This window comes from Sapajus apella, unplaced genomic scaffold (assembly GCF_009761245.1).
Source record: "Sapajus apella isolate SASKATOON/1434 unplaced genomic scaffold, GSC_monkey_1.0 scaffold151, whole genome shotgun sequence".
NCBI lineage: Eukaryota > Metazoa > Chordata > Mammalia > Primates > Cebidae > Sapajus > Sapajus apella.
Genome location: NW_022437091.1, coordinates 2433645 through 2456734, shown reverse-complemented (window position 1 = coordinate 2456734; position 23090 = coordinate 2433645). Strand labels below are relative to the sequence as shown.

The following is a 23090-nucleotide window of genomic DNA, read 5'->3' as shown; positions in this document are numbered from 1 at the left end:
CAAACTTCTGCTCAGACCTGGTAGATTGTTGAACAGTAAAGAAGAAAAACCTCACTGTCAGAGGACTTATAAGCCAGTGTGAGTAAAATCTGATGCTTGCTTGAAGTTATCTAGAGTAAAAAGTAACAGGATTTCACCAAGCCGCCTTTCCAGTCAGGCCTCCACTTTAGAGTGCTGACCCTTTCCATTGCTGACCTGTACCAAGAGCAATTTATTAGTTTTGGTGAAGGGGCTCAGGGAAGACCTCTCTGACTGTCTCATGGGCTGACCCCAGGACCCTGCGCCATGGGCTCCTAGGCCACACTGTTTCCCTTACACCCTGACTGTAGTTGTTTGTTGGATTGTCTGTCTCCCTCACCTGACTGTGGGCTGCAAAGGGGCAGAGACCGTGTCCCTCCTGTTACCTGCTAGCCATCCCACACGTAGGCAGAGCCTGGCACACAATAGGTGTCCCATAAATACTGAATGAACAATGGTATACCTTCGAGCTGGGGAGTTCTCAGGAAGGATGGTTCCCACCCCCACCCATATCCCTACCAGTGCTAAGCAGAAGCCTGGGCAGGTGAGAAAGGCAATAAAAAGCAAAGGCCTAAAGTCACGAAGCTTGGCCAGGGTTAAGAAGGTCTAGGCTGGGCACAGTGGCTTGTGCCTGTAATCCCAGCACTTTGGGAGGCCAAAGTGGGTGAATCACCTGAGGTCAGGAGTTCAAGACCAGCCTAACATGGTAAAACCCCTTCTCTACTAAAAATACAAAACTTAGCGAAGTAGTAGTTGCCTGTAATCTCAGCTACTGGGGAGGCTGAGACAGGAGAATCTCTTGAACCTGGGAGACAGAGGAGTTGCAGTGAGCCAGGATCATGCATGGCACTCCAGTCTGGGTGACCCAGTGAGACTCCATCTCAAAAAAATAATTTAAAAAATAAAGAAGGTCTCTGAGCCTGAGGGGAGAGAACAGCAAGAGTTCTTAGGGTAGGAAGAAGAGTAATGTTAGCTACATGTGATGAATGCTATTCCATCCCTGGCCATACTCACCTCTTCTAACAGATTATTTCATGTAATCCTTGAACCATCTCATAACTTAGGAATTGATACCCTGCATTTTACAGATAGGGAAACAGGCCTGAGGAAACAGCCCCGCATAGGTAGCAAATATAGACTCAAACCTAGGTCTATCATTTTTCCAGTACAATCAAGCTGGTTCAGCACTAACACCATTCTCTCAGCATTCATTTATTCACTTTCTTTCTTTTTCTTTCTTCCTTTTCTTTCTTTTTTTTTTTCTTTCGAGATGGAGTCTCCCTTTGTCGCCCAGGCTAGAATGCAATGGCGATATCTTGGCTCACTGTTAAGTTCTGCCTCCCAGGTTCAAGCAGTATCTGGGATTACAGGCGCCTGCTACCATACCTAGCTGATTTTTGTATTTTTAGTAGACAGTTTTTCGCCATGTTGGCTAGTTTGGTTTTGAACTCCTGGCCTCAAGCGATCCACTCACCTCGGCCTCCCAAAGTGCTGGGATTATAGGCATGAGCCACCGCACCAGGCCTCATCATTCATTTTCATTCCCACCCTGCCCACTTCTAAGACAGGAACTGCCAAGGGTACCAGCTTAGAGGCCCAGAGGTGGGACTTTCCTTCCAGCCCTGCCATGAACCAGCTATGGAGCCTTAGGCATATCACACTCTGGGCCCTGGTCTCCTGCTCTGTACAGTAAGAGCCTGGGCCAGATAATCTGGAAAAGTCGCTATCCAGGCCTTCAAATCTGCAAGTGTATCTGGGAAACATACAGCAGCCATGCCTCGTGACTGCCCCACACTCCTTATTCCCTGTAACTGAGACCAAAGCTAAACAAAGAACTGGACATCAGCTCCAGTTTGATTCGTTTATTGACAAATCAAATGAAAAAAAATCACTTAAAGGAAGGGTGTGTGATCATAAATGCAGCTAACAAGGGGAACGCATACAGCACCAGGGAGGAGAGTGAGGCTGGACGTAACATTGCAGGGCGTAGGAGGAAGAGAAAGAAGGGGCGGCGGGGAGTATGAAAGAGAGCACCTGCCAAATATCCCACAGCTCACCTTTCCACTTCTCAGCTGTCACTCAACCATTTTTCTGGACAGGCTTAACAGCTAGAAATGGTTTAAAGGCAACATCCAGAAGGTTTGTCTGGAAGATTGGAGAGATGAATAGTTGGAGAATGTGGATATAGGATTTTGAAGGATTCTCCAGCTTGAATCTGTTGCTAGAACCCTTTTCATGGTGAACTGGGAATCAGGAAGCTTAACCCTGGTCTCAGCTCAGCCTCTAACTAGCTGTGTGACTTTGGGCGAGTCACTTTCCCTCTGTGGTCCTCTTTCCTCTGATGTAAAACAAGCAAGATGGCGAGTTCTTCACTGGTTCTAGCACTCTGCAACGCCATGCGTTCTGGCAACCTGAACTAGACCAGGAGACTGGCTCAGCTTCTGGAGAAATGAGACTACTCAGAAGGCCAGCCAGAGTGACATGGCACTGGCCTTCAAATGGAGCCCACTTCCTTGACAATGGCAGCACTTTAGAGGGGTGAGCGTACCTGCGAGGAACTCACTCTCACTGCAAGGGTGCTCTCTGCAAAGAATGGCTGCGTGGGAGCCTGGGTTTTGCTCTACACAGAAGGCAGATCCACAGGACTTGGGGGATGATACAGATGAAGCAATCACACAATCTGTAGGGTCTGGGATGCGGGGTACAGTGGAGATGGAAGGAGTAGAGGGCGATGGGCTTTGGGATAGGGTCGGGAGGTAGAGCCATGCCAGCACTTTGCCGTGTGCCAGCCTCTTGTTGCAGACGCCCTCCCCCCTTAAAACAGAGGCTGGGGCCCCTGGGTCTAACAGAAGCAGCTCTTCAGGTAGAGATGCCACACTTGGCATCAAGATCCTTGATTCCTGTGGGGTGGACACCATCAAAGCAAGGGTCTTGGTTGTCTCCATTGCCTGGAGTCAAATGAGGTAGGCCAACCCATTTCCCCCCGCCCCTCCCATGCTGACAAGCTGATGGCTCGTGGCCGGCCATCCTCCTACTCCAAGACACTGCCCTCGAGGCCTGGGAGCATGGCCAGCCCTGCCCTGACAGCTGAGCAGGCCACACCTGGCTTAAGAAAGCTGACCATGAGGCTAGGAGGCACTCCCCACAGCCTGCCCAGGTTTATGTCAGCTGTGACAATTCTAAGGGCAAAAGGTCCCCAAAATAACAGGTTGGAGGGAGGAGCCCACATTTGGGGTTTCTGTCTGGGAAAGGACTGTTTCCAATTCTGAGGTCTAGAGCCAGTTTCATGGCCAAGATAGTAAGATTCTGGGGTGGGCGTATGTGCGCACACCACCACACACTTATGACGTGTGAAGGGGAAAAGGATACTTAGTGAAAAGACACTGAGCCTGGTATATCCCAGTAGGAGGACTCTACTTCCCAATGTAAAACTGCCAGAGACCTGTATCTGACAGCCTTTGGCAAATTCTCCAAGTACCCCAAACTGGGGATGTTTCCATGTGGATGCTGGTCCCTAGTTCAAGGCAATTCAGCAAAGCTTTATGAAGCAACTTCTCTACAAAAGGCACAACTGAGGGTCCCCAGTGGACTGAGAGCACTGCTGGGACAGGGGGAGGCCTAGCAGCAGAAATCCAGGGCCCTGGGGCAGGGGGCTCCCCTGCTGCTCTCGCTCACTGCTCCAAGACCTTGAAGGACAGGGGGGTGCCACTCTTGGCAAAGGTCTTCATCAGGCTGCTGGGATAGATGCACCCCAGCTTCTCTGGGGTTGGGAAGCCCCATATCCTATAGAGTGACAGGCTCAGCCGGTCCCCGATATAGAAGGGACCCACCCATTTGGCGCTGCTGCCATTCCTGGGGAGAGACAGCAGGAGGACCTGGTCACCCACGTTCCACTCCTTCTCCTGGCTCTCCCGCTTGAAACGCCTGTTCTCGGCCTTTTCACTCGCCTTGTCGGCCACCCTCCAGTGGAGCTCCAGCAGCTCCCCCACCAGCTGTAGCAGGAAGACGTCCATCTTGAGCCCTTCAATATTTGCACTGCTCATCTCCCACCACAGGGGCTCCATCAGCCTGGCCTCACCACCGGTCAGGACCTTGAACGGTGTGGCGTCAGTGGAGGAGGCCCTGAAGGCCAGGTGCAGCAAGGGCAGGGAGGCTGCCCACTTCTTCCCATGCAGGAAGATAAACTCCTTGAGGGCCCGCTTGAATTCCCAGTAGGCCCCTGAGCTTGTCAGGCAGGGGAACTGGAGGTCCCTACTCAGGGAAGCCACCTGAGCCCCCAGGGCCAGCCCACAGCTCACAAGGACGTGCCGGGCAAACTGGGGCCCCTGGGCTGCCTCTAGCCTCACAGGAACACCCCACCTTGCAAACACATGCTGAAGCAGCACCTGGGCCACTGCCGTGTGTGTGTAGGGCTTCAGGGGAAATGCCTCCACCCACCTGGTGTTGGGGTCGGCCACAATAAGCACATGCTTATGGCCCTCCTCACTTATGGTGACCGGGCCCACCACCTCGATCTGCAGGTTCGACCAGGGAGCGGTAGACCTGAGGGGCCACGGGGACTCAATCACCTTCAACTCGCTGCCTATGAGATTTCGGGGGATGCAGAACAAGCAGCTCCTGCAGTAATCTCTCACATGCTCCTGCATCCCGGGCCACCACCCCAGCAAGCGCAGCTTCTTGTAGGTCTCTTCAGGCCTCTGGTGGGCCCCCAGGGGAATGTCATGCACACAGAAAATCAGATCCCTCCGGAGTTGCGTTGGGACTACCCAGACCTTGGGCTTCTTATCTCCCTTGAACATAAGCAATCCACTCTCCTTGTCAAGGCTGAGTGAGTTAAAGGCAGAACTAAAGGGTGAGGAGCCGGACAGTTTCTGCCCACCCTGCAGCCTGGCAATTATATCGGCCAGGGTGCTGTCGCTCAGCTGTAATGCCAGCAAGTTGGGCCTCCTGCCCATGGCATGGGGAGTCACTACAGGGACTGGCACATCCTTTGGCAAACTCCACCACTGCCCACCCCCCTGGGCACCCTGCTTGGCCAGGGTGTCCACTGTCACAGCAAACAGAGAGCCCCGGTAGGAGGTTCGGTAGATAAACGGAAGGGATGAGAGGCCAGAGGTGAGAGATATAATGTAGGAGAGCAGACTCGGGTGAGGGAGTGGAGCCCCATCAGAGGAGAGGAAGCCCCGGGCCCTCCAGAGGGGCAGAAGCTCCCACAGGAGGCTGAAGATCCAGTTGCAGTGAGTGAGGAAAACCACCGGGAGCGGGGACTGGCCAAAGCGCTCCAGGCCACAGGCTACAGCTGCCAGGTGGGCATAGGTTGGTGTGTAAGGAGAGCAGGAGAAGGAAAGGGAGACAGGGGGGCTGGTGGGCGACAGAACATACAGACCAAAGCCAGCACACCACTCATCCTCACGGTAGAAGCAGTAGCCCGACATGTGGATACAGACGAAGGTGGACAGGTCGGAGAAAGGCGGCAGAACCTGGAAGAAGCGAGGCATGGAGGCCGCGGGGGTCAGCAGGCGGTTCTCCCCCAGCAGGCCCTGGAGGAGGGACAATTCCAGGGCCCTCTTGCCTTTGTCCTGAACCAAGAGGGACCATCGGATCAACCAAGCTTTGGAAACCCTGCGGCTGTCCCGCACCTCAGGGTCCGCAGTGGTCCGGGAGGCATAGGAAAGGTCCAGGACTACTGGGGTGTCTCCGATGCAGCGGGAAAAATGTTTGAGGGCCCAGGCCACGGCGTAGGGGCTGTCTCCCCCTGACTGGGGGCCCTGGCTCTCCTCATCAGGGAGGAGGGGTTTTGAGGTATAGGCTATAGGATGCTTTCTCCCTGAGTGCTCCTGATGAAGGATGGCCGTCAGGGCCACGTGGCTCACAGTCACCTCTAGGCGGAAGGGCAGCTGGGAGTTGGGGACCGTCAGGCAGAGAGCAGACACCAGGGCTCGCTTCAGGGCCAGGAAGGCCTCCTCATGATCCTGGTGCCACTGCCAGTCGGGCTTCTGTTTGAGGAGGCTGTGCAGGGGGCCCACAAGGGCTTCATAGTCGGGGATGGCATCCCTGTGGGAGTCCATGAAGCCCACGAAGAAGGAGAGTGCAGTGAAGTTGCTGGGGATGGTGAGCTGGGCCAGGTGGGCAAGAACCTGCTGACAGGGAGCCTTCCCATCCCAGGGGATGCCCAAGTAGGGGGAAGCTGCCCCCGGCAGGAGATCGATGTCCAGGGCTCCATCAGGGGGGTCGTGGAGGCTGAGGCACCGCAGAATCTCCTCCGAAAGGGACGGGCACTCCACCCTGAACACTGATGCCAGTGAAGAGTCAAGATCGTCCTCCTCAGCCAGCTTCTGCGTGCCCTGCCCCTGTCTCTGCTCCTCATCCTGCCTCTCCTCCTTCTCTTCCCTGACTTCTTCCACATTTGGCAGACTCTCCAGGGGCCCAGAGTCAGTGTCATCACTCAACTCAGTGACACTGGCTGAGCTGGGAGGAAGGGTCTTCCACACCTTCAGGAAGTTGCCGATGTCAGTGTCCAACCTATACCAAAACACATGGAAGAGGCAGGGGCAGCCCCATCCTGAGCAGTCCTCCAAAGGGAAAGCACCTCTGTGGAAACCCCATTCCAAAGTGTCCTGAGGCTGGGCCAAGTGCCAACAACCTGCATGGCGTAGGCACAGCTGGGACCCTGCCTACAAATACTTCCTCTACCTCCTGCATGGGCCAGACCCCCAATATTAGAGGTGCATCTGTGCTCTGAAGGCCCATCCAATCAAAACCTCACTGACAAAGTAACACTTTAGCTATAGGCCAATAATGGTTTGATAAGAGATGACTGGCGGCTTCCAGCCTAACGCTGGATGAGCAATCTGGGGGCAGGTGGGGGGTCACCGAAGTGAAGGAGAGCCTGACAAGGGACTTGTGAGGACACAGCAGACAAACCTCACCCACATCACTTTTTTCCAAACTAGCAAGTTGAGACTGGGGGATCTGGGCCCGGAGAAGCAGTGCCCTGCCCAGAACATCCTGACAAGGTCCCCTGCTGGATCTGGGAACCGGCAGGTGGGCAGCAGAGGATCTGAGTTACTGCAAACCAGTTCTGCTGGCACCAGCAACGGGACCCTGGAAACGTCACTTGAGTCTCAGATGCCTCATCTATAAAATGAGGATAGTGGGCCGGGCGCGGTGGCTCAAGCCTGTAATCCCAGCACTTTGGGAGGCCGAGGCGGGTCGATCACGAGGTCAAGAGATCGAGACCATCCTGGTCAACATGGTGAAACCCCGTCTCTACTAAAAGTACAAAAAATTAGCTGGGCATGGTGGCACGTGCCTGTAATCCCAGCTACTCAGGAGGCTGAGGCAGGAGAATTGCCTAAACCCAGGAGGCGGAGGTTGCGGTGAGCCGAGATCGCGCCATTGCACTCCAGCCTGGGTAACACGAGTGAAACTCCAACTCAAAAAAAAAAAAAAAAAAAATGAGGACAGTGGTCATTTATGTATAACTCAAGTTGTGAGGATCAACTGAGATAATAAACATAGAAAAAATCCTACTTGGTGAATATTCTAGACACCGCTTCCCTTGGACAGAAAGAATAAGAGCAAGGCTGTTCACTGCAGCCTTGGACTCAACAGCATATAATGGAAGTGGTCAAATGGCCCTCACAAGGAAACGGAAAAATCTATAGGATACTCATGGAATGGAATACTATATGACCATTACCTGGAACTACATGAATTAGCATAGGATACACCTGAAAAAAACTAATAAAGCATTGAGTGCAAATGCCAGTTGTGGAAAGATACATATAGAATGTTATGTATTAAAGGATGCATATAGAATGTTAAAATTACATTCTACATATGTGCTTTCATGTATGTATTAAAACCTACTGCAAGTGGTTTATGAACATATAAACATGTGGCACAAGTATGGAGACATGAAAAAATCAGATCACTCTGATCATTATTAAGCTCTAGACAAATGTTGGCCAACATTAAGGGGAAGTTTCTGATCAGCCCAAGAAGGGCTTGGGAGGCTGGGGAGGCCTGACCCATTACCTGTTTGGCTTCTTCAGAAACTCATCCAAGGTGGGGCCATCACGGCCCAGGGGGTCATCAGGCACCATGAAGAGATTCCCCGCAAAGGTGAAAGGCAGCAAGCTGGGCCCAGAGGGAGAAGAGGCACAGTCACTGTGAGCCCTTGACCCCCCCACACACTTGACCCCCCCACATGGTTTCTCCGTGGGGCTGAGACCCACATCCTGGCAGGCGCTGGTGGCCACTGCTCCAAGGCCTCTCTTCCTGCCCTAATCTCTCCCCTGCCAGGGGCTGCCTAACATCCAAGGGGAAGGAATGGCTCAGGCCTCTGGGGAGCTGCCTTACCGATCTTTGACCATCAGTTTCTTGGAATTATTCATCAGGATGTGAATCTGCTCATTGGTGACAATGATGCCATCTGTCTCCTCTGCCAGTTTTACCATGAATCTGCAAGGAGAGAGGGAGTCACTAATGACCCAGTAACCAGCCCCCTCACTTCCTGGGTCATTTGGGAAAATGAACTTGCAGCTTCACATTGTGGTATGTCAGACAAAGGCACTGCCCTTCCTACCCAGAAATCCAGGACCCTCAAGCCCACCTGCTCCTCTCTGCAGCTATGTGAGATCACTGGTAAGGATCAAGATGCACACACTCCCAGCTGTATATACAAACACATACCCCTGCTATACACATAGGCACATATGTACACATGCACAGACAGAGAAACTCACATTCATCCACATTCACACATGTATATTTACTGCTTCCGTTTTTGCATCTGTAAAACAGAGCTAAGATACCTACCCCACATTGCCGTGAGGATAAAACTGAATGAGATAATGCTTTTAAGTGTCTAGGTAACTGCCTGTGACACAGCATACACACAAATATTCCATTATAATGCTTCACCAATGCACAACATTCATACACATGTCAAGACATACATACATATATACGCTAGCACATATAAGTTCACATACTTGAATAAACAAATTCACTTTTCCAAGAATTACCTCTCCTCTAAAGAGGTCTGTGACCAGGGAAGAAAGCAAAGGCTACCTGCTTCTTCAGTATTCCCTGAAACTTTCCCTTCTGGCTTCCCCAAGCATGCTATTCCACAAGTGCCCAGCAGAGGGACTGTCTGCAGAAAAGCCATCTTCCCTCAAACCCCCACCGGAACTTAGAGGCACTGAAAGACACCAGGGGACTAGCTCTACAAAGAGGGATGTACGAGCCTCTCTGCCCAGCCCTTCTCAGTCCTGGTTGGGTGCCAGGTCTTGGGAGAAATGTGGAGAAACAGAACTTCTCCCTGCCTGGCATGAGAGTTGCCTACGTGAAACCAAGACCTCTGTCTGCCCAGCATCAACTCCAACCCTGGAACCGTGACTATGGCAGGGCCTTCCCTGCCCTGAGAAAGGCAGGGTCACAGGCTCCCCCTGAGCACAGTGGTCCCACAGCCATGCTGAGGAGTGACAAGCAGACAAGAATTCGTGGTTTAGTCATTCAGGGCCCCATCCACATCAGCCATGCACAGACCTCCTCCAGTGCCAGGGCTCCAAGGGAGGAAAACACTAAAGCAATCTGGAGACACAGCCTCAACCCGAATGGGTGCCCAAACCATCTGATGGGGGAACCTCATGTTCACAGGTCACAGGGGAAGAATGCCTGTTAGCTAAGGGAGATGGACTCCAGAATCCCAAAGTCAGGAACAACTCCGGGCTTGGGGAGAGCCAACATCAAGCCCTCTCCTCACTGTGCCAATCCCTCTGCCAACGGAGGCCCGTGCTCCACCCCACCCTCTGCACAACCCGCCCCCCCAAGATGTTTGCCTCCATTTCCCCAGAGAAGACAGGCTGGACTCCACCTGACACACCAGGCGGGCCCAACTCCCTGAGCCCCGGAGGGCAGGCCTGGGGACCGGCACACCTATAATCGTAGGTGGTGATCTTCTTGCCATTCTCGAGCTGGGAGGGCGTGATTGAAAGCATCTTGAGCGAGTGTAGCTTCGTCAGAAAGTGGCTCTCTGAGGGCGACAGGCAGAAGACAGAAATGGTCAAGGGAGGGCGAAGTAGAAATGGCCACTCTGGGGTGGCAGAGGGTGGGGCAGCAAGGCTGAGATAAGACAGCTGTTGACACTGTGGAGGCCGGGCAGGCCGGGGACACCTCACCTCTCACCCTCCGGTTCTTCTTCAGCTGCCAGGTGGGTACAAACACAGTGACCTCTCGGTGTCCCCGGTTCCAGAAAAACTGCACTGCCATGGCAATGCCTCGGCAGGAGAAGAAGTGCTGGAGGCCATGCCTGTGGGGTCGTGGGACAAGAAAAGGCCCTGCCTCACCACTGCTCACTCAGAGCCAGCCCTGGGGCATCAAGGAGGCAACGCCAGCACCAAGGACACCAACGATGCCCTTTCCCCTTCCCTCCATACTCAGACATTCTGTGAGCACCTACTGGGTGCGGGGCACTGCCGGAAACGTGTGTGTGTGTGTGTGTGTGCACATCTGTACCTGTGTGCATGCATGTGTGTAGGCCCACTGAGGACAAGTGGAAGAAGGCAGCCCCTCCACTCAGAGAGCTCAGTTGAGAGCTTAAAGCAAACAAAAATTCCTTGGCCACCTACTGTGTGCTAGGAGTGTGCTCTGCACAGGTAACTATCTTATCATGTGGCAAATTAAGTGGCATGCACGTGTTTATGCTAACACCTCTACAGCAGTAAGTGCTGTGCAGGGAGGGCAATCGCTAAGGGCCAGCACGGTCAGGAAAAGCTTCACAGCGGAGAGCTGTGCTGGGCCTTGAAGTTTGGGCTAAAAGTTTAAAAGCTAGCCTGGGAAGGGCATGGACCTTGGCAGTGGACACATTTGAGCCCAAAGGACAGCTGGACCCCTTGCTCAGGGACCTTGGGCAAGATGTCCCACCTCTGAGCCTGCTTCAGCATCTATAGAGAGGGAAACCAGAAATCTGCCCTTGAGGGCTGCTGTGAGGATTCCATGCACACTGCCTGGCATGCAGGAGCCACTCAACATGGTCCACTTCCCTCCCATCTCTTCCCCGTGTCACCCACAGGAAAGTCGGAAAGCGATGCCCATACCCCCCAGAGATGCCCTAGCCCAGTTCCAGAGCATCCTCAGCCCACCCCATGCCCGTGACTACTCACACCATGGCCACGCTGCTGCCATCGATGACCACTCGCCGTAACCCCTGGTTTCCAGGTTCCCCTGAGAGGTTCAGCTCGAAAGGTGTATTCAGGGCCTCATGGTACCTCTGGAAGCTGGTCACTGTGCTGTTTGCTTGCAGGTGGCGAGGTGGCTGCCTTGGGGCCCCCTCCCAAGCCCCCAAGAGCCCCTCCATCTGAAACTGGTGCTTACTGCTGACAGCCAAGGTACCACTGGGCTGGGGACCCTGCCTTCCAGCCTGCCCCTGGCCCTTCGGTAAGGAGGCACTAGCCCTTGATGTAGGCTGGACCTCACTCAGAAGTTTGGCTACATCCAAGGTTGGCCCTGCATCTGTGGGCACCTTCTGAGCTACAAGTGTTTTGGGAGCTTTGGAGACTTTGGGGGTCACGGGTACTTTGGGAGCTGCAGGTGTTTTGGGAGCTGCAGTTGTTTTGGGAGCTGCAGGTGCTTTGGAAGCTGTAGCTGCAGGCCCAGTTTGAGCTTTGGGTGTTTTGGGACCTGCAGGTGATGTTTTCGCTACAGGCATCTTCTGATCCTGGGGAGTTTTTGGAGTTATGGGTTCCACTTGAGCTGCCAACACCGGTTGATTCACAACTGTTTTTTGAGCTGTGGCCATCAACTGAGCTGCTGGCTTTGTTGGAGCCAAAGGCACTTTGGGAGCTGCAGGCTCTGTGTGCACTGCCAGCATCATTTGCGATGTAGGCACTTTGGGGGCTGCAGATGGCACTTGAGTTCTGGGGGGATTTTCAGCTTTGGGCACTGCTGCAGCCATGGGCACTTTGAGAGCTTCAGGCACTGTTTGAGTTCCAGGTACTGAATTATCTGTCAGCCCCCGCTGAGCCATGGGCTTCCCTTTCCCTGCTGACAGCACTGCAGCAGGTCCCTCTTCCAGTCCCTTACAGTCAGACTGCATACTCCCTTGATCCCCCGGCTCACCTCCAGCCTGTAGTTGGGGTGTAGAGGTTAAGGGTGGCCCTATCTGTGGAAGATCCGAGCTAACTTTGTCCTTTACATCTGAGCTCTCTGGGACCACCAATAAACTCATAACTTTTGGGGGAGTCTCTGGCCGTGGGCAATTTTGCAGGACTGCTTCTCCTCCCGGCCCCCCATCTGGTCTACCAGCTGGGCTTTCCGCACTGGGGAGAGGAGCCAGCTCCTTCTGCTTCCACTCTAGATTTAAGGGCAAAGGATTCTGCCCTGGCAGCTTCAACTGAATGGGTCCCAGTGGCCTCTGCCAGAAGGGGAAATTGAAGCACGCCTGGGACAGGAGCCAGGCCAGATGGAGAGAATGCAGCTCATTGATCCTCCAGAAGGTTGCAGCAATAGTCCCAGGCCACAAGGGCCCAAAGGCTGTCCCCGGGGTCCAGGCCTTCCAGGGTGGGCACACACCCAGGGCTGATACTGGAGGTTGGAAGAGGAGTTTGTCTTCTACCCTCTGGACCTGCCTTTGCTGCAGCAAGGCTTGTGTGTAGTTCGCGGAGTCTTGGCTGCTGGTGGCTTGTACTGGCCCTTCCTCTCGAGCACTGTCCATACCACCTTGGTTGTTGGAAACGACCCTGGAGGAAGCCCAAGTTCATTGAAAAGGTGGAAGGCCAGTGTGGTCCCAAACTACTACTATTTCCTTGGGGTAGGGGAGCAGGGGTAGGATCAGAGAAGCCAGACTCATTCTCCAGAACTTACCGTACCAGCTGGTTTGCTGTCTCCTGCGGTGTGCTCTGAGCTGGGATCAGGGATCCAGTGGCTCCCAGGCTAGATAACCTCTTTGAATTTTCTGGGCCCCTGTTCTGGAGGGTCCCCATGTCCAGAAAGGGTCCAGGACTCTCTCCCACAGATACCACGGCTGGGGCTTCCTTCTGCTGCTGGGGTGGGCAGATCAAAACCTCTGGGTCAGAGTGGCTGTCAGAGATGCCAAAGTGGCTGAGCCACTCGATGATGTCTTCCTTGCCCGCAGCATCCCGCACCAGGCTCAGCAGCAGCTCCTGGACTGCTGGGGGCAGCTGCAGTAGGTCCCCTGCATGCTGGTCACCACGGATCCAGACCAGGGCCCCAAAGGCCCGGGTCACCTCAGCCTCCCAGATCCCCCGGGGGGTCAGCAGAGGGGCAGGGCCCCAACGCAGTCGCCCCACCAGCTCCTCCAGCCAGTTCTGTGTCATGATGAAAGACTCAGTCAGCCCGCCCACCATCAGGGAGCCAGGGGGGCCAGGCACCAGGTAAGCCAGGGTGCTCCAGCAGAGGCAGTCCAGGAAGAGGCCTTGGGCCCCAAGGAAGGCACAGTGCAGGATCGGTGGGTAGCGAACCTCCTTCCACAGCTCCGGGCTGCACAGGCCCTTCAGGTATTCCTGGGCACAGTGGGAAGAACACAGTGAAATCAGCCCTTTAGGGGCATGAACCTGGATCTGCCCTCACACCCAAAAGGCCAGCCTCGCCCTAACCATGTGGTCCCACCACCCCCCCGCCACCCACCCTGAGCCAAATGACTCCCCCATGGCCAGCCACTCTTTCCCTGGTCCTGCATGCTCACACACCCATTTCTTTCCAAGGAACACCAACAGAACAGGGAACCTGGGAGAGAGGAGGGAAAGAACCCAGGTTTCAGCTCCAACTTGTCTTCAACTGATTAGGTCAATCACGGGGCATTTATCATCTTCTCAGCACCTCAGTCTCTTCACCAATAAAATGGAAGGTTAAACTGGATGCTCCTAAGGTCTAGTTCCACCCTGGGATTCCTGAAGTGTGCGACAGCTCGGGGGAAAGTGGCTGCACACTACTGAGTACCTTCCATAAGCTAGGAACTGATGCAACCTGGGGCAAGTTTTTAATCACACAACACCCCTGCCCCCATGCCTGAGTTTCCTCATTCGTAAAATGGAAACAGCAATAGTTTCACCTCACTGGGCCACTGTGACACTTCAGTGAGTTAATACACAGAAAGTACTTAGGATGACGCTTGGCACAGCCTGTTCCCATTTTGCAGGCTCAGAAGAGCTATGCAGCTTGCCCAAGGATACACAGCTAGAGACTCTGATACCAGAGTTTCTTCCACCTCTTCTGGCTGACTACAGTGACTACAGGGTAATCATGTGAAACTCTAGCTTCATTCCCCTCCAGAATGTCTCTAGCACAACCTGTACCCCTGAATCATAGTAACTCTGTTGCCCAGAGGGGACAGAGGAGGAGATAAGCCATCAGGCCAGTGTCCAGGGGAACCCTCGCACCTGCACATACATGAAATAGCTAACTAGAAGGAAGACCTCTGGCTTTCTGGGCAGACCAAGTCCTAGAGTTCACAGATTTCACAGGGCTCACACTTGCCATCTTTAGCAGTGGCTGGGGTGGGCAAGGTTGAGGTTCTTCCACTCTGTGGCTGAGTTCCATCAGTGTGGTCCCATGAGCTCTCCCTCTAATCAGCCACTCCATGTGGACTTCATATGCTCCCAACCCCCTCCACATCCCCTTTCTTTGACAGTCATCCCTCTCGTCCCTCTTCCTGCTTTCCCCTGGTGGTACTATACTCCATTTTGGATCTCCAATAGCCCTCCTGAAGACTACCCAGGCATCTCTGCTCAGTCCCGGGGCCATCCTTCCCTGCTCAGGCCTACGTGTCCCTCTTCCACCTGGCTGAGGCTACAGACCTGCAACCTTTTTTTTTTTTTGAGATGGAGTCTCGCTCTGTCACCCGGGCTAAAGTGCAATGGTTCAGTCTCCGCTCACTGCAACCTCTGCCTCCTGGGTCCAAGCAATTCTCCTGTCTCAGCCTCCCAAGTAGCTGGGATTACAGGCATGAGCCACCACACCTGGTTAATTTTTGTATTTTTAGTAGAGATGAGTTTCACCATGTTGGCCAGGCTGGTCTTGAACTCCTGACTTCGTGATCTGCCCGCCTCGACCTCCCAGAGTGCTGGGATTACAGGTGTGAGCCACTGCTCCAGGCCTGACCTACAACCTCTTTCTCAAAGAGCCTGAAATACATGTCTAACACCTTTGCAATCAGTCTAAAACCAACTCAAAACCTGACAGACATCCCAAGCCAACCCCTCCTATCCCAACTTCATCTGGTCCCACTGCCTAGCAAGGGTAAATCTGAGCAGCTGTGGGCTAACTGTCTCAGACCTTAACAAATACTCCCCACCCCATGCACCCCTATTTCAATGACGTGAAAACAACATGTAAAAATGGAGTGATGTGCTGGGGAAGAAGATTATGGGTAGCTTCTTTGTCTTTCTGAAGAGAGCTTAGAATATTTATGGTTCCATCAACTGTTCAATATTTCATTTTATTTTTATTTTTTGAGATAGAATCTCACTCTGTCACCCAGGCTGGAGTGCAGTGGCGCGATCTTGGCTCACTGCAGCCTCTGCTTCCCAGGTACTAACAATTCTCCTGTCTCAGCCTCCCAAGTAGCTGGGACTACAGACGAGCACCACCATGCCCAGCTAATTTTCGTATTTTTAGTACAGATGGGGTTTCGCCATGTCGCCTAGGCTGGTCTCGAACTCCTGGCTTCATGTGATCCACCCACCACCTTGGCCTCCTACAGTGCTGGTATTACAAGTGTGAGCCACCATGCCTAACCTAATATTTTAAATTTATGAGATATATAGGAACTGTGATCATTTTTAAATAATAAATCTGAACTAATATTTAGTGAGAGCTTATTATGTGTCAGGCACTTTGCATATATTATCTTATTTATTCTTCTCTCTGCCCTTTAAGGAAACACGATTATCCCCATTTTCGATGAGCAAGGAAGGCCATATGTCCAAGATCACACAGTTAGTAGGCTAGGATGCTCAGGCGCTCTAGCTCCCCAGTCGGGGCCTTACCATGATGCTGTCTATACTGTAGAGGGAGAAAAGATAAGGAAACAACAGGCATTTACAGCCTGAAAATACCTGAACAACTTTCCTGCCTAAAGCCAACCCAGACCTTCTTCCTCCAAGAGGAGAAAAAGTAGAGAAGAAGAGACAGGAACAACTACATAGAAAGATGATGCAGATGAATAGAAAAGGGCACAGAATAAGAGCACTGTATTTGTAAGAATATATTGTCCAATATCCCACAGGTCGTTAGTCAACTTGTAAGTTAAATAAAAGCATTTACACAAAATATTTTAATACTATTCTGTACTTGTCAAGGTGCTTTATTACTTAACACCTAATTAGGATTCTCTTTTCTCATAAGTCAGGCATCATTCATTGTCTACTTTGCAGAACCACCCCAAATTATACTGCAGGATACTCAAAAGGCTCAGAAAACAACACCAAGAAACTCTGGAATTGGGAGTGAAAGGGAACATGAAAAACCAGGTTCTTTGAGGAGCGATTAGATCTGGGAGCCCAACCACTCCCAACACACACACATTCATACACACACACATACACACACACACACACACACACACACAGGCTTGGCAAATACCTTCCCGCTCACTGGAGGGGTGTTCTCCAAGGAGTGCAAAATGCGGTCTTAGGAGCAGAGGTTGATCAGCATAATGGAAGGTGTGAGTACCACACAAAAAACATGGATGGAGTGAGGAGGGCCAAAGAATGATACATACGATGCAAGCTAAATGCAGAGAAACTCATTCTTCCCACTCAGAGATTTGCTTGGCAGCCAGACCCTGATCCTCTAGGCTGGAGAAGAGAGGCATACATTCTGGAAACTCTGGTCAACCCACAAGCAAAGACTTAAGGATCACAAAATGGGGTCCCTAACCAACAATACCCACAATCTCTGTACACTCAAGCTCAAAATCAACAAGTCTTGCCTACAGCCTCTGCTCCCAATCAGCTTTTTGTCCTTCACTTTTTATTATGCAAGGATTATCAGGCTTATGAGGAAAACTTCTAATGTGAAACACAGAGACCAAACCATAAAGGAAAAAAAAAGGAAACTGAAAGAAGAGAAACTAGGTGAGGAGAAGAAAACTTCAAAAAGCTTACTACCGGCCAGGCATGGCGGCTCACACCTGTCATTCCAGCACTTCAGGAGGCCAAGGTGGGCAGATCAGGAAGTGAAGAGATCGAGACCATCCTGGCCAACATGGTGAAACCCCGTCTCTACTAAAAATACAAAACTTAGCTGAGCATGGTGGCAAGCACCTGTAGCCGCAGCTATTTGGGAGGCTGAGGCAGGAAAATCGCTTGAACCCGGGAGGCGGAGGTTGCAGTGAACCAAGATCGTGCCACTGCACGCCAGCCTGAGCGACAAGAGTGAGACTCCATCCCCCCAACCAAAAAAAAAAAAAGCTTGCTATCATTTCTCTCCTCAGAGAGACAACAGATAACATGGTACACACTAAACAAGAATACAATAGGATACATACATTCCAACTTTTATTTTAAAAGCAGAGGATACTGTTTTTAAAAAGAGGGAATATAAATGACTTCTAGACATTAAAAATTTGACTGCAGAAATGAAAGACCCAAGAAAAGACTTCAAAGACAAAATTAAGGAAATCTTCAGAAAGAACAAAAAGTTAACAAGTCGAAAAAGAGGAGAAAACATATGAAAAGTAGAGGACTTTCGAAAGAAAGGACAGGGACAGCATAGGAGAGGAAATAACCCACTAAGTATTTCTCCCAATTTCCCGGATCTGAGGAACATGAGTGTCCAGATAGAAGGCCCCCTAAGTACAAGAGTGCCTGATGATGGACGAAAACAGACCCACACAAAGGGGCCTCACTGGAAAACTGTAGAACATTGGGGAAAACTGACAACTTCCAGAGAGAAAACAACATCTCATGCAAATGGCCAGGGACCAGAATAGCTTCAGACTCCTCCAAATGGAGCACAACCCTCACATTTCTGAGGGAAAATAGTTTTCCTTTTATAATTTGATATCAACCAAACTATCAATCAAGTATCATTTGGCTATGCAATGTGGACAGGCAACCTCAGCATTCTTCCTCCTGTAAAATCTTTCCCAGGAAGCCACTGGAGAGCAGTTTTCCAGTAAACCAAATAGGAAAGAAGCAAAGGCAGTCTGCTGAATGATGGTGAAGAGAAATCTCAGAATTTATTCATCCATTCAACAAATAATTCTTGACTACATGCTGGGCACTGTTTTAGGGTGACAGTTGTCCACACACAGGACAACTAGTTCAGATTGGAGGGTGTGACTCAAGGGACAGGCATGTTGAAAGCAAGAATCTGCATACACTTTGCTGCTGCACCATCTTTTTAACTTGAGACTACAGATGGATGTGTTCCATCAACCCAAGAAAGAAAAAGTTTCAAGGTCCAGGACATGAGTATTTAGCAAAGAAAAAAGGCAAAGGATGCCAAGAATGACAGCTGTGTCAGCCTGGAAAGCAACTGACCAGACAGGAGAGATGGCTCCAAGAAAAAAATTTAGAACCAAAAGAACACCTTGAACTGATAGGCTGACCTTGTAGAAAACTGCACTGAGAGGCTACTGGAAGTGAGAAGAATTAACAATAGGCACAAAGAAAAACAGGCAAATTGAAAAACAAGGAGTCCTTAACCTCAGTGAAACCAAAGAGTAAGAAAGAAAACAAATCATCGTACACTTCAGTGCTTACATGTGAACGCTATGTGCACAGGCATAATGAGGCAATGCTAAATGCAGATTTAGCAGATAATTGAAACAGAACTATCTTGAGAAGAGGGAATGGCAGTGAAAGGGAGCTAAATCCTCACATACAATAATGGGACCAAAAAAAGATAACATCTAAAATAGATTAATTGAAAGAAACAGTGCCTACATATTCTTTTAGAAATGTGGAGATACATAAATGCCAGAGCAAAACTGTCTATGGGTACGGTTACTGAAGGGGGAGTTGGGAGGGCCAGGGCAGCAAACCACCATGTGCTCTTCTAAGCCTTTTGGTAATGATTGGACTTTTCAAATGTGTATTACTTTGATAAAGGAAAATTTAAGTTTAAAGAAAAAGAAGGATTCGGTGCCCACAACACAAGTAGGTGTGCTGGTAAATGTTTAACAATCAGCTGGAGGTGGAGGGTAACCCTGATTTGTCGCATTTGCTAATTTCTGTGGCATAAATATTCCCACCATGTCTGTAAATACTCCTCCACTCACTTGCACAATTCCTGAAATTTTAACAGCAGGTCCATAGGAGCCAACTCCAGAGGCTGACGACAACCAACTCTCAGGGTACTGCTCACAGTTAGTGTGCAACAAAGATAGTTCACTTTCCATCTGACGGCCAAGCCAGATGTCAGCAAGCCACACCCTGTACCAGAGCTCCAGAACCCAGTCTCCAGAAGGCACTCCTGCCCCCTACCACTGCCTTTGGGCTCCCCATCACCTCCCTCCATGGTCACTTCTCCTCTCCGCCCCCACCCCATCCTCACCTCATTGCCAAAGGGCAGAAGGGTAGAGCAGGGCTTGTCCAGGGTCTCCGTTGATAATTATTAAAACCTGCCTCTCCACTTACTGAGTTCACCTCAGAGGCCAGGCCTCCCCAGTGTTTGTTTTGCTCCCTGGGAATGTGTTTCACAGCAATGTCTTCAATGTTTCTTCATCCCTCCACAACAAAACAATTTGAAAGCACTCAAGTTTTACAGAGATTTTCCCAAAAAACCAGCCACATAAAAACACACCCAGGCCCTTCTCTAGATGAGCCTGTATCCTTCTCGACTCCTCTTCCCCTTGACCTCAACAAGCCACCCTCACCCTCAGCCCTCCCAACATCCTGCAACCTATGGTCTCCCAGAGTCCTCTCCGCCTGTTAGCCTATGTTCAGGAGGCCATTAACAAAGTGTATGATTCTGTGTCTACAGCTGAGATTGGCGTCAGCCATGCCACCTCCCTATGGGAACCACGAGACATCCTTACACTTGGGAAACATTCATGTGTCAGATAGCTGGACCTTAGACAGCATTTAACCCAAGACTTTCACTTTACAAACAGGGAGACTGAGACCCAGAGAGGGAAAAGGATTTGCTCAAAAGTTAAAAACAACAGTAGCTAACATCTATGGTCTATAGCTCTCCACATTTTATAAAAGTATTGCAACATGCATGATTTCAGCAGACTCTCACAACCTCTTCATGAACCAGGTATTATCGTCTGATGAGGCAATGGCTCAAGAGAGGATACATTATTTGAACTGGTCACCCAGTTAACAGTTAGCAAACCCCAACCTCAAACCCTCCTCACCATACCTTTCCTACTTTGGTTGTAACTTGGTGACAACAAATCAAACCCAGATCCCCTAACCCCTGAGACAAAACTTTATCCTCCCCACCTTCCCTGTCCTCCTGCTCCAAATTGCCAACAAAGTTCTTTCTGCTCATTGTGTACAATAAGGCATGGAGCTACCCAGAATCCCCTCATGCTGGGTTCCCACTTTTCAACAATGCCTTTCCCAAAGGGAAGACAAAGGGGAGTGGAGGAACAGGGCTAGGAATCAAGGGAGTCACTGATTCCATTAGCAGGGCCTAGAGTGGGAGCCTGAGGCATAAGGATCTGTGGCCTGAAGAACCCTGAAGCAGCAGTGGCAGATGGAACAGGCAGGCCTGGAGAAGCTGATCCAGGATTTAAGCAAGAAGTGGATTGAGGAGGGGCCTCAGAAAGTGTGAGTCCTGGCTGGGCACAGTGGTTCATGCCTGTGATCCCAGCACTTTGGGAAGCCAAGGTGAGTGAATCAACTGAGGTTGGGAATTTGAGACCAGCCTCGCCAACATGGTGAAACCCCATCTCTATTAAAATATAAAAATTAGTCAGGCATGGTGGCGCATGCCTATAATCCCAGCTACTCAGGAGGCTGAGGCAGGAGAATCACTTGAACACAGAAGGTGAAGGTTGCTGTGAGCCGAGACCATGCCATTGCACTCCAGCCTGGGCAACAGAGTAAAAGTGAGAGTCCCATAAGAGGGTGAGCTGCTGCCTTTCAAAGTAACCAAAATATCAAGAATCTGAAGAGCCTAAAAGGCTTCTCTTGTTAGCCTATGGCTTCTGAAACATGTTACTCTCAAGGCCTCCTGCACATCTGTTCTCCGGGAAGATCCCTTCCCTCTCCTAGCACCTCCGTCAAAATTGGAAAAACTGCTGACCTAGCAGCTCCACAGAGGAGTTGAGGGAGGAACTTCCCAGCCTGCCTGCCAGGCTGGCTGTCGGAATTCTGGATCTCCCCACCCATGGCCTTGACCAATTAGGATATAGGTGTAGACCCAGCTACAGTATGTGTGTGTGTTGGGGGGCAGGTGGTCTGGGGCAGAGGGAGGCTACAACATTCCTACAAAGAAGAGATAAGATACAGGAATCTAAGGGAAGAGGGAAACCTTGGGGGACAGGGCAATCTGAGAGGCCCAAGTGGAGGAAAAGCTTATGAGAGAAGCCAGGGAGATTGCAGGCATGCTGTGATCTGGCCTGTCCAATGTCCAGCCCCACACAGCAAGCCCTTTTATCTGAAAGCTCACAGCCCTCCTCCCAGATTCCCACCCATCTCCAAGACCAGGGAATCTGGGAAGAGGGCTGCACCCCACTCTGAACCCCTACAAGAAGCTGGATGGCATCAAGAGTGTGAGGCAGGGAGCCCAGATCCCTGGGTTCTGGTCCAATCCCCACCACCTCACCTACCTGAATCTGAGCCGTCAGGCAGGCCCCCTCACCCTCTCTGACCACCAGTACCTCATCTGTAAAATGCCAGTATCACTCTAGAAGCGTCCTTAAAGGGCCCTCCAGTCCTAGCACCAAGGGGCAGCCCAGGATTTAAGGAGACTTAAAAGAGGACAGAAGGACCTGGGCCTTCCAGAGTCTTGGTGGAGAACAAAGAGGTGTGTTGCAGAGGCCACAGCAATGCAGCGCTTTGAGTTGCTCCCCAGATGGAAAAGTGGGGCTGCGGATGCTGGGGCCCTGGCCAGGGAAGGCTCATGGCGGGGACACACACCGAGGAGGCGCTCTCAGTGCACTTGAGGGACAGAGGTGACACGTAGGGAAGGGGTGGGGCAGGAAAGGAAGAAACTAGAGGGAAAGAGCGGGCAAGGAAGGAGCGCAGGCTGATCTGGCGAGGCAGGAGGATGGCCCAGTACCTGCCTGCCACACTGCTAAATCCAGGCAGGGGGAGGGCGGTGGTGCCTCTGCGGACCACCATCTCCCCAGGGGAAGGGGAGAGAGGGATCTGGCTGGAAGAGATAGGTGGGGGTGGGGAGAAGCTGTTTACCTTGGCTTTGCCCATGTTCTCTCGGGGCCCCTCGAGCTGTAGCCAGAAGTAGGGGGTGTCCGGGCGGCTCTGGAAGGCGTTCAGCTTGACCCTGAAGATGCGCTGCACTTGCAGCCGCTGGCGCTGCACACGAGGCTTCGATTTTGTCTGCACCATGAACCATTCCTGCGCCGGGGGATCGCCCCCGGACAGGAGCATGGCTGCCCCGCCCGCTCCTGGAACGAAGGAGACTACAGTGTCACTGGGGTCTCGGCGCGGCCGGCGCCCCAGCCCCCAGCCCCCAGCCACCAGCTTCCAGCCCGCGGCGCCTAAGCCACGCCCCCTCCTCCCCGCGGCGCGCTCCCCGCAAGGCCTCTTCCTCCCGGCGGCCGGACCTACCGGGCAAGGCTCGGGCGCCCGCCCTCCGGAGCTTCTTCCCTCTCGGCAGCGGCTCCCGCGACGAGCTCTTCCTGCCGGGGTTGTAGCTAGGGGTGGGACCGGCCGGGCTCCCACCGCCCTTCCCTCCGCCCCCGGCCTTCCCCCTCCAGCACTCCGCCAGCCCCTCCTGGAGCGACGCTTTCTCAGTCTGCTGGATAGCTTAAAGGGGCACGGAGAGGAGGGAGGGGGAGCCGGGGCGGGGAGGAGGGGGCGGGGAGGGTCCCGGAGGCCTCTGCCTTCCACCCAAGTTTTGGGCCCAGAGCCAGAATCCAGGGGTCAAAGTTAGTTTCCTTCCATATTCCCCTCTCTCTAGTG

The 23090-nt window shown here is 52.0% G+C and overlaps 1 protein-coding gene across 2 annotated transcripts; it reads right to left on the bottom strand.

The window, feature by feature from the left end:
* Positions 1–1865: 1865 nt before the first annotated feature.
* NYNRIN (NYN domain and retroviral integrase containing) lies at positions 1866–23079 on the bottom strand. 2 transcript variants are annotated; one of them, XM_032265496.1, is made up of 9 exons: positions 22737–23079; positions 22359–22573; positions 12889–13547; positions 11190–12764; positions 10206–10336; positions 9964–10060; positions 8383–8484; positions 8059–8160; positions 1866–6540 (listed from the first exon to the last, which is right to left on the bottom strand). In XM_032265496.1, the coding sequence occupies exons 2-9, from the start codon at positions 22554–22556 to the stop codon at positions 3690–3692; spliced, it is 5715 nt and encodes a 1904-aa protein (XP_032121387.1). In that variant the 5' UTR covers positions 22557–22573; positions 22737–23079; the 3' UTR covers positions 1866–3689. The 2 variants fall into 2 exon arrangements, with proteins under 2 accessions (XP_032121387.1, XP_032121389.1); XM_032265498.1 differs by lacking the exon at positions 22737–23079 and having other exon boundaries at positions 22359–22664.
* Between the last annotated feature and the right edge of the window lie 11 nt (positions 23080–23090).

What these genes read in the sequence shown, in the direction of transcription:
- NYNRIN (XM_032265496.1), bottom strand. Translation starts at nt 22,556, where the DNA reads ATGCTCCTGTCCGGGGGCGATCCCCCGGCGCAGGAATGGTTCATGGTG. An exon ending in ATCACCACCTACGATTATAG is followed by an intron (nt 8,485 to 9,963) that starts GTGTGCCGGTCC and finishes CTCTCCTTGCAG; the next exon opens with ATTCATGGTAAAACTGGCAG. An exon ending in TTTCTGAAGAAGCCAAACAG is followed by an intron (nt 6,541 to 8,058) that starts GTAATGGGTCAG and finishes GTTTTGGTATAG; the next exon opens with GTTGGACACTGACATCGGCA.